Genomic DNA, 12186 nt, shown 5'->3' on the forward strand with positions numbered 1-12186 from the left:
GATATATAAAATAAAGGTGGATTATAAATTAAATAAATAACATTTCTATCAGTTAAAGTTAGCCTTGATTAACAACTGCTTTTCAGCAACCATTTGAAGTTGCAATAGCTCTGAATGAGTGATATGATCTGGCTGTTGCACCACTCCTATAGTCATGTGATAATAATCTGGCCACTTGGACAACAGTTGATTTGGACTAGAAGGCTAAAGAAGAAATATGCAGAAGCTTGTTTTTCAGTTTCCATATTAAAGTTAACTGCACGCCACAGATAGTGAAAGTCATTTCATATAATGGTAAAACAGGCACCAGCCATTTCCCAGCCAGTTAGCTGTGGAGACTGAACCCTCTCCAAGCAGACAGATATGTTCTTTGTGGATTGAAAATATGTGTCACAGAGGGAGGTGGGGATCACACTTATAACTGTTTGAAATTAAAAATTACCTTAAATATTGTTACTTTGACATTCCTTCCTAATCAATATTACTGATCAGAGAACAGAGGCACTTGTTGCTTTGCATTATACGGTATATCTAATTTGTTGCAAAAGACATCTGACACATTCAGCTTCCTTATTTTGAATTTGTGAATGACTTGGCATAAATACAAATGTGTATTCAAGTTTATAGAAAGCTGTTGGGTTAATCTTGGACCACATTTAGAGAATGCCAGTTTTGGTTCCCTTAGAAACTAATGAAAATTTACCAGTCTAACTGATGCATGCAACTCTTTCCACTTTCTAAGAAAATTTATTTGTTATGTATTAATTTTTATTATTTTTTCTTGTATTAGTTTTAATCCCATCCTATTTTTTTATAGCTACATTTTTTTAAATATACAATTATCGTTTTTAAATGATTGCACACATAAATCATTTTTAAATTCTGCCAGATTTAAATCTAAATTGAATTGTAATTGACAATTATAAACAATTCTAGCATGCCTTTTGTTAAAGTCTTTTAAAGCGTCCTTTTTCTGGGAGTCATAGTAAATTCCCGGTGAGTTTTACACCTTGCAATTCTTTCTACTTCAGCAACAGAAGAAATCCTTCATCCTTCATTTATTCAAATGAATCCTGTCATTCTTTTGGATGTTTTAAGTCATTGACAAGCAGTTACAATTGTAATTTTCCTTGCTGCCTGACAGTAGTACAACTTTTAGATACTCTGTGAAAAGTAAAGTTCTCACAAATTATGGTCCCTTTGTTTTCCTTCTGCCAGAAAGGAAAAGGAAGGTAAAGAAAACACTTCGTTATGAGCTGAATAACATCAGTCAGATACTTGGGTTGGTACAGTTATTGTGGACAAGACAAGGTTGTAATGTTCATATTGAAAATACCGATTATGAGTAATAAAAGCTGGTTTGTATTCCAAATGAAGCAGATTTGCTAATAATATTTATTAGAAAATTGGATTCTTGTAATGAATACTTTTATGGAAATTAATTTGAAAGTTAATGGAAATGAATCGATTAGGACGAATAGGTCTTTTTGTAGCTGTCTGCATATTAAAACTTCTGTCTCTTTTTTCTTTTTGGAAAAACATAGGTATTGAACACTTAAAGACAAAAATAAGAAGTACTGTATCTGTGCGGGAAGGACAAGGGGTTGTTCTCCTCTGTGGAGCACCGGTTCATTCTGGAGGTAAAGAAACAGGAATCTATTCCATTATTGGCCAAAATGATTGATGTGCAAATAGAGCAGCCTTTCCCTAGAAAATGTTATGAATCTCCAAAAGTCATATTTGAATCTATATTAGTGGTTACATTATATAAATTGTGGTATTGTGCTATTTTGCTTATTTTTAAAAACTTTTAAATATAAATTTTAATAAACTGGCATGCTTATGGAAGGAAAGAAAGTATGGAAGAAAGGGAATGCTTTCAATAAAGGAGAATATTTGTAGCTCAGGGTTGAAATAAGGAGTCCTTGGTGGTCTCTGAGCTTGGTTGTTTTCTTGAAGACATTTCATTACCCAAACTAGGTAACATCATCAATGCTAGTCTTGATGACTAGTCTCCCAACACTGATATTATTTACCGTGTTTTCCCGAAAATAAGACCCTGTCTTATATATTTTTGAACCCTGAAATAAGTGCTTGCACTTATTTTCAGGAATGTCTTATTATTTTGGGGCGTGTGGAGCAAGATGGGGCTCCTCTTGCTATATTACCTGATTTCTAGCTCTGTCTCCCTAAACCTAACCAGAGGAAATGGCGGGGACCGGCTGTGCATACATTTAAATATTTTCGGGGGAGAGCTTATTTTAGTGCATGCGCTCAAAAGCCCAATTGGGCTTATTATCAGGGGATGTCTTATTTTAGGGGAAACAGGGTAGTTAGGGTAATGAAATGTCTGTAAGAAAATAACCAAGTTCTGAAAGTGCTAAGGACCTCTCAGGGAATGGTTTGAATAGAGATTGACTGTTCTGATAAATGAGTGCAAGCTATTTCATGAAAGAAGTCCATGTAAGAAATCATAAGTAACATGTCCAATATTCCCATAGTTCAGTGTAGCAGGAAACTAAAATCATAGAAACAAAGAGATCTAGTTAAATACACTACTGTCATTTCTACTGCATTTAAATTTATTTGTTTTAAACTTGGCACTAGATTCAGAACTATCAGGATTTTGTATTTTTATTACATAGATAATATAAATCTATTTTATAAACCTATTTCATACTGCTCAGAATTGAAAATTATTTTTTTCTGGCTACTAAAAGCTGTGTTCATATTATTGAATTGGGAATGCTTTCAACACCTGTAGGTATTGGCAGTAAAAATTCCATCTGTTCCTTAAAAAAAATATTTTTAAGGTCTTTAAGTTCATCTATAGAGGAAAAGGGAAAAGTGGTGAAGTGTTTGCTATTCAGAATAAGAGTATAGCAATACGTTAATCAGAATACAATCTTATGTAGGCCTACATAGAAACAAAGACATAGAATTTAATACTAATCTTCCTAAACTTGATACCCTTTTCTCTTTGATAGAAATCAAAGATAAAGACCATGAAACCAAAAGATGTGTCAATGAGTATGTGTATGTGTACATCAGTGTTGGGATTCAAGTAATTTAACAACCCGTTCTCGGCCCTAATGATTTATTCCAATAACCAGTTTTCCAAACTGCTCAGAAAGTTAACAACCGGTTCTCCCGAAGCGGTGCGAACTGGCTGAATCCCACCACTGGTGTACTTTTATACACAGTCTACTAGCTTGGATAGAAATATTATATAAATATAGTAAATAAAGTTTAATTGTAAAACCTCCAAGTTAAAATATGTGCTTTTTAATATCTTGGTTAGGAACATTCAACATATGAAGTAACAATAATAATAATACAATGTAATAATTTATTGTGGCATTGCCATAACAAGTTGAAAAGAAGGAAGTATAGATAATTACTGTATCAATATCAGGAAATAGTAGAACAGAAGACAAAATTTGGAGAATTTTCAAGATCTGAAAATCATGATTTTTCAAGACTGGAAAATTGAAATTGAAAGATTATGGCATAAACTGATTATGGCGTAAACTGATACAGGAATTATCGGCACACCAGGTGCTGAACCAAAAATTCTTTAACAACACTTAGAAAATCTGTGCGTTGACAAAATTTTCATCTGTCAATTAATGTATATGTACTTGGAGCCGCATGTATACTACACTAATACATTCCAATACCTTAGGTTCTGGGAAAAATTCAATTTTTTCCAACATCAACAAAAGAACTGACAGCTGTGATTTTACAAAGCAAAAATACTACCAATAATAATAGATGCCTTGAGTACAGTCATAAAACCTTTGGTGCACCACTTGAACACCACGGATAGTGACAAAAATTACCATCAGTCAATTATGAAACAGCTTTATTTGAAACAAGTTACATGTTGCAACAGTACCTTCAATAACATCAAACAACAGCTTCTGCTATAATATGTCCTTTGGAAAGACTCAATAGGTAAATAAAATCCAGTTTAGACATCTGGCAACTATGACAAACCATAATACTTTAGCACCACCTAACAACATCTGCCTATCCAGGTTCTTGGGAAGGACTCAATATGTAGATAAAAATGCCAAATCCAGTCTAAAAATCTGTCTGACTGCGTGACCAATAAAGGAATTTCAGTAACTATTCATCTATATTGGAGGCCATAATATTTATTCTGCATAACAAGAAACACAATCAAAGCCAAACATTGTGAATTATTTATCACAGAATCAGGATCAAAATGTGTCTCTTGGTGCCAGAGTCTCTAAAATATAAATCTATGTGGGGAAAAAAATCTCATATAGTTTCTCTTGTTCATGTAGAAGTCAGTTTCTATAAAGTTGATCATATTCTAAATAAACTTGTAAAATTGAACACAATCTAAAAATTATTTGAATTAGTAATTTAATATATGAGGAAAGCTTATATATCCACAATTACTTAGATTGAATTATGTCTACATAGTTATGGACCCAAGCCAGTTTTACCTTCAGTGCACATTTCCTCACATATTATTAAATTCATTGTGACCTAATTAATTTCATACAGATATAGTTTATAGTCTCCGTGTTGTGACAGCTCATAGTGACTTCTTGATTATGTTCATTACTAACACACTGATTTCAGCAGACCTCGTTCTGTGTTTTACTTTATACTGTGCATTGTATTAGGCAAATGTTGATAATAATTAAAAGAGCAAATTAAAACCTCATTTTCATTTGGAGCTTTCCATTTCATTTTAAAATGTTTCAGGTTATTTTGTTGACAGTTTTCTTTATTATATACAGCCTCCTATGCCTTACCTACAGCTTTTTTATCAGATTAAAAAAAAGTTCCCTCTCATGAGGAATTAATGGACAGTTAAATGAAGGACTAAATATTTCTTTAGTTTATGTATGCATGTTTTTTCATCTATACAGATTTGTATGTGCGTGCTTATATCTCTATATATTTTACCTATAAATAAGTTTATTGGATGAAGCTCTCTCAGTTTTGTAACCAAGCTGGCTGAATTAAAACTCAAGGGAAAAAGGAATAGAATTGGAGAAATAAACTCACAATGGGCTTCTAGACAAAAAGCTGCTGTTCTTACAGTTGGAGAACAATAGTAACTGTGACTAGATTTAAAAAGCGAGGGAGAAAGGGATACATACATACATCCATACATACATACCAATGGTGAAATTCAGCTGGTTCTATCCGGTTCAAGAAACCGGTAGTAGCAGCTGTGGGAGGCTCTGCCCACCCACTTGGACATCATCACGGCCCGTTTTTTACCCTCTGTGCATGCGTGTGCACATTTGTGAACCGGTAGCGAAGGTAAGTGAATACCACCCTGATACATACATACATACATACATACATACATACATACATACATGACAAGTCTCAATACAGAAGATCAGACTTAAAAGGTAAGTTTCTCTCAATCCTTATACCAAACAACAAACTATATCTTGATATTTTAATGGGGTGGCACTGTATGCAATTTGGGAATCCTTCTGGATAATCATCTCTGATATAATCAGCAAGACTTTTGAACAATATCATCTTGTATGTTATTTGCCTCTGTACCTGGATTGTGTGGTCCTTCTCACAATTGATGGTCACTTCGTGTCTGAAAGTATCTGAGTGATTTGCAATACTGAAAACCACTTGAAAGCCACAATTGCTCCAGAATATGGTAGCAGAATAGATATGGGAGGCTTCTTATTTGACCCACATGACAGATCTGCTCTGATTGCGTCATAAGCTTCTAAGTCAGGGATGTCAAACTCAGGGTGTCACGTGATGTATCATGACTTTTCCCTCTTCGCTAAACCAGGGATGGGTGTGGCCAGTGTGTGATGCAACTGGTCTGCGGGCCACAAGTTTGATACCCCTGTTCTAAGATGTTGATTGTCACATACGGTACAAAGCAATTCATGGCTTAATACTTGGCTCCCTTGCTCCTGTATCTGCTTGATAAGTAAGATGTAGATCAATTGGCATTGATCTTATGGGGCTTCAATTTTAAGGATCTTAAGAAAATTCTCAGTAAATATGCCTGCAATCAGGAGCAGTGTTCCCCCAGATGTGTAAATATTTCCAACCTTGTTGAGCTTTTCTAAAAAAATTTGGATTTTCCAACAGGTCCCAGGCTAGAACATAACAAATTGTTCCCTTGTGATGACTGGTTAGAAATATATTTGTTTAGTTACCGTACTTTTGGGGGTATGTTCTATATATTGCAGCTTTCTGACTTGATATTGCTGGGCTGCTGATCTAACTATAATATCTAATACCAGAGGTTCTTGTAAGTAGGGAATATCTGGACTGCCAGTTGTCAGAAATGGTGTAGGGTCTCCTGCTTGGGCCGGGGGCTGGACAAGATGACCTACAAGATCCCTTCCAACTCTGTTAATCTGTAATCTTCTAAGGTATCTTGGATGTTGACATATCTTCTGTATGGTATTTCAATATACTCCTCCCATCTTTCTTTCATCTCCTTTAAATTGATTACTATCTTTCCCGAAAAAGATTTTCCTTGAACAGCTGAGATAAGCATGTCCTCTAGAAAATGTGAGGACTTTCCTAGATCAACTCCACAGATGTGTGTATGTATATAGGCAAGACAACACTTCTGGCTTTCTGCTAGTTAAGTAAAATAACTCTCATGCAAGTGAGACAGTCCTCAAAGTAGCCATATTGACCCTTGCTGAGAATCAAAATAATGAAGATAGATCATAGAGGAAATCTATGTGTTTGCTAGGAGTTGAAAATGACTTGATGTACATAATCAATAAAAATCACATATTATTTGCACTACTTTAAATTCCTACTACATTATCACTTTAAAGTGGAGTAGGTAATGAGAACTCACAGTGAAAAATCTATTATTTCACAACTACTTCATAAGTAAGGAAAAATAATTTGAGACTTTTTTAAAAAAAAAAAAGACTGGGAGAAAACAAAAAACTAAGATTTCTCCGTAACCAGTAGCAGATGATGTCAAACACATTTTTCAAAATCTCAATACTTCGAACTATCCTGAATAAACAATTTTTACCTGTAAAATATAGTAAGATAGAAGGTTGTATGTACCTATAAACAGTGGTGGGATTAAAAAATTTGAGTTCTGTAGGCTTGGCTTGGTGGGCGTGGCTTGGTGGGTGTGGCAGGGGAAGGATACTGTAAAATCTCCATTCTCACCCCACTCCAGGGGAAGGTTACTTCAAAATCCCCATTTCCTCCCGATCAGCTGGGACTCGGGAGGCAGAGAATAGATGGGGGCGGGACCAGTCAGAGGTGGTATTTACCGGTTCTCCGAACTACTCAAAATTTCCACTCCCGGTTCTCCAGAACTGGTCAGAACCTGCTGAATACCACCTCTGCCCATAAAGTATTACTGTGATATAAGACTAATTCACCATTCATTTAAAAGAAAGAAAATAAAATATTGATATGAAAAGCAAAAACAGAATGAACAGAATTTCCCTTCCAAATGTAATATGTAAAGAATGGCTTTTAATCTTTGGTGAGACAGTTTTTCAGAATTATTCCTCATAATGCTTTGTAGAATATACAGTTTCTCATCCCCCCCCAAAAAAAATCCAGAGCAATATTATCAAAAAATCAAACAGAGCTGCACCATCTTCACTGTAGTAGAAATTATTTCCTTAGAAGGCATCTTCTAGAATACACACTGTAAAATGTAAACCAAACGAAAACAACAAGGCTCAACTGTGAAATCTGACAGGGAGGTTTATAAGTGCTAGCCTAACTGTGGACAACTAAAATGCATGAGGGATTGGCAGGTTTTTACAGGTTATACCTACAGAGATTCTTTAACTGTCCATTTCGGGTTGCATTGCCAATTTTACATGATATCCTATGGGAAAAAATTAAAGGAAGTTTGAAGTTCAATCCATGAACTGGAGCCCTGAGGAATCCAATGATACATACAAAATAACCTATGAAATATTGCTCAAGATCAACAACAGATATATTTTTTTAAACGCAATAGAATAAAGTTTGCTCATAGTATGAAAAGTTTATCTAAGATTTACTCAACTGACAAAACATGTTTGTTTTTATTAAAACCTTGAGATCCATCAACTGGAACTAGGAACAAAAGGCATACTCTTACAATTGAATAGTTATATTATTAGTAGCAGAAAAATGCTACATTCTTTAGTTTTAGTCATTTCAATAGAAGAATAATTGTGTGGGAGAAGTACTTTCACTGTAGCTGTGGTTGGAGGAAGGGGAAGATAAGGAATCATTGAAAACACATAGAGATTTACAAATAAATTCTGATTTATCTCTCATTGTTCCTATTCCTCAAACCTCAGACAATTGGCATTTTCAAATTCAATTACAGCATTTGTTAAAGATATATTGCCCTTTAATAAAGATTGAAAATTATTTGTATCTTTTGTGAAGACAAAAAATTATTTTAACCATAAGTATATATTTATTACATAATAATTAAAATCCTTAACTAGTAACATGAAAAATCCTTAACATGAAAAAGTATTTCTACATATTACTTATTTATCAAATCAACTTATACATCATCTCATTCAGAGAGTGACTTTTGTTAACGTATATAATAGGAATAAAAGTGAAAATAAAATAGAATAGAATCAACATGAAACAAACAAAATGTTAAAACGTTATGATATTTATGTACTTACAAATCACATCTAAATTATATTAAAGGAATCAAAATATCTTTACAATCCCAAAGGCATGCCACAACTTTTGAGCACCCCTAATGTTTGGAAATTGGAAGTTTGACATGCCCTACTGCAGGAGCTGATGAAATACGGCAAGCAAAAGAAGAATTAGTAGAAGTCCTAACCAAGTTCTGTCAGCAGCTAGAGAATGATACAATGACCAATAGATCGGAAAAGGTCAATCCACATGCAAAGTATCATAAAATATTTTTACTTTTCCATGTTATCAAAATTAGAAATCAAATTGGATCAAATAATAATTAGATCAAGTTAGAACCCTACAAGGAAAAGGCAATGCCATGTTAGAAAAATAACAATTTAGAAAAGGCTCAGGAATATGAAGCAATGATGCTGATGCATGCCAGATAATTGAGAAACTCAAAGAATACCAAAAAGAAGTCACTGTGTTTCATTGATTATAGAAAATCCTTTGATTATGTCAGTTGCACCAAACTGTGGAACATGCTCAGAAAAATGAGGTTCCCAGAATAGCTCATGTGCTCATGAGAAACATATATACTGTTCTGACCTAGGCTTCCTTAAGTAGCAAGAAGCAGAGTCTTAGTCCTGGTAAAACCTCTTTATTTACACGACTGTGAATTACGTTCATTCACAGTCAGGATGGCTTTGCAAACAGTCTTTCAGAGGCATATTTATTAACACACCTTATCTCGCTGGGAAAACTGCCAGTTTCCAACCACAGACAAGGCAAAACTTGGCACAGAGTCTTTTAAAGTCATGAACAGAACTTTCTACTTTGGCAATGACCGACTGAATGAATTGTTTCCTGCAAAAGCGCCCTCCCCGTTCTCTCTTTTGTTTCCTATGGGAGGGGCCAATCACCTCCAAGGTGTGGCTTTACTTCCGAGTCGACCCTGCTTTCTTAGTTGTTATTGTCTTCTGGCAGCTCTGTGCATGTGCACACTGGGAACAGGCTCCAACTCTTCTTCTGACTCACTGATGTCTAGCTTCCCCTCTGCCTCCGATGCAGAGCCCTCACCTGAGCTTTCCCCAGCCCCCAGGGCTGGGCCATGTTCCTCCCCAACCTCCTCACTGTCCAACTCTACTGCCAGCTCTGCAGGCCGCCGGTGGGCCACAACATATACATGGAAGGCATAATATGGACAGAAAACCATGAAATAGAATGGCTACAGGTTAGCAAAAGTGTCACAAGGCTATATATTCTTTCCTTATTTATTGAGTCTATATACTAAATATATAATAGAAACTGGGTTGGAAGAAGATGAGGATAAATGTGGGGGCAATAAGCTGACTTTGTATAAATATACAAAAAGTATGAAGGCTATTGCTTAACACATTGTAAATTGCCCTGAGTCTCCGGAGAAGAGCAGCATATAAATCAAATTAAAAAAAATAAAATAAAATAAATATTTTTAAAATTAGAGAAGGAAATATCAGTAACCTGCATTATGCTGATGACACTACCCTGATAACTGAAAATGCAAAAGATCTGTAAAATCTAGTAATAATACTCAAGGAGTTTAGTGAAAAAATGGCACTAAAATTACATATATTTACAAACATGTAAAAAAGACAGCTTTAGGATTTATAATGTAAATCTATACACTATAAAGTAGTGGACAGCTGGTGTGTTTTAGGATCAACCATCAACAAAAAGAACTTAGCAGTCAAGAAATAGTACCGTGTTTCCCCAAAAATAAGACCCTGGGCTTATTATCAGAGGATGTCTTATTTTGGGGAAAACAGTATAGTAGAATGATTGTTCTACTAGCAGGTCTACCTCCTGCATTTTGTACCAATCTCAGCTGCCAAATAATTTCCCAAGAGAGTCCTATGAAGTGCACTAGAGACAACTAGTCAAGTGATGATCAGGACACAAGATAGCATCATTAGCAAATCTGGTTGAGATAGGGTTTTACCAAGCATATCACAACATTCATGAAGGCCTTGGAAAATATATTCAGTTACTGTTATGTGACTATATCCCTGTGAAGATCAGAATCATACAAGCCATGGTATTCCCTGTAATTTTCCATGGAAATGAAAGTTGGACTTTAAAGAAGCTGGATAGGAATATTGATGCTGTTGAACTTTGGTGTTGGAGAAGACTCCTGAGAATACTATATACCGTCAAAGACCCTAAACTTGTTTATGTGTCATCAAGTTGGTATTGATTCTTAGTGGCCACATAAATTTTCTCCATATCCTAACTTGGTTTTTCAGACTTCCACTATAAGTCACAATAACTGAGTCCATCTATCTTCCTCCTATGAAAAATTCCTGATTTGAATCATGGAGGGTTGCAGTCCCTTATCATTGTCAGTGCCATCTTTCTCATTTTCTTACAAAAGTTCTATTTTATAGTTCTATGTTAGATTTATTATTTTGTTGGCTTTATGTCTATTTTAATTTGTTTTGGATTTTATTCACTTGGTAATTAGCAGGATGTAAATTTAATAAATGAATTTATAAACATCTCAATCCTTATAAACATATTTATAAAATATTCTAAATTTAAAGAGATAATTGCAAAGCAAGTAGCAGATAAGCCTTGAGGCAAGGACTATAGCAAAACCTAGGTAGAATATCTGTCTTCCTGCCTTGTTTATTACGACTCACAAATTTTATCACAACAGTATAAAAGAAACATAAAGTGTATATGAATTTAATAAAATAATTGAAAACCTGAATATTTCAGCAAGCTAAAGAGAGACTTGTTCTAATAAAGAACGTAATTATTTTAAGGTATTTTCAATTAATGACTTTTTCTAAGAAACATACCAGTGTTTTATGCAGCTTTATCTTCCTTTGTTAAAAAATTTAGCTGACAAATTATCACAACTCCTATCTTTTTATTATCAACAGGACACAGTTTGTAATTATTTCAACCACTGTATTGAAAACAACACAATTGTATTGTTAAAAAGATTCAAAACAATTACATGCAGAGTTCTTGGGAGGAGATTAAAACATTCATTTGTCATTTGAAATAAGCTATAGTTAATGTGATTGTATTTTTAAATTTTGCTTCTTAAAGAAGTTTTTCACTTTCAGGTTAAGAAAACAGTGGAATAGACTTTGAATACCATTATTAGTCTGGAATAATTATCTCAGGAATAAGATAAAAGAGAAATAATCTATTAGCTCTGCCCGGTTGTCAGAGAAATTAAATGGGCATTATTTTCATAGTGAGCCCAAATATATGAAGGTGTTTGGTAAGAGATTACCATTTTAAATATAGCATTGCTCAAAACAACAAGGAACATTCAATCTAGTAGCTTTTCTTTTATAAGGTTTTAAGTCCTGCCTGTCCTTGTTTAGTTTTTGCAATATTCCAATCTAGAAATGATGTTCTGGAAGTGCTGAAAACCTACAGTGGTACAAAATATATGTACCATATTTTTCAGATATAAGATCCACTTTTTTGTCTCCCAGAAGGGGGTGAAAATGTCTGTGTGTTTTATAAACCAAATATTGCTGAAGCCCCACCCAC

General features: G+C 34.4%; 1 protein-coding gene across 2 annotated transcripts in view; it reads left to right on the forward strand.

Annotated features, from left to right (window-relative positions):
* CNTN3 (contactin 3) overlaps nt 1–12186 on the forward strand; it is a 174800-nt gene that overhangs the window by 80259 nt on the left and 82355 nt on the right. For both annotated transcript variants that reach the window (XM_034440553.3, XM_034440555.3), the window contains exon 3: nt 1545–1640. In XM_034440553.3, the coding sequence (XP_034296444.2) occupies nt 1545–1640 (96 nt within the window). The remainder of the gene's footprint in view (nt 1–1544; nt 1641–12186) is intronic.

Source organism: Pantherophis guttatus, chromosome 2 (genome assembly GCF_059756535.1).
Source record: "Pantherophis guttatus breed Tessera chromosome 2, ASM5975653v1, whole genome shotgun sequence".
NCBI lineage: Eukaryota > Metazoa > Chordata > Lepidosauria > Squamata > Colubridae > Pantherophis > Pantherophis guttatus.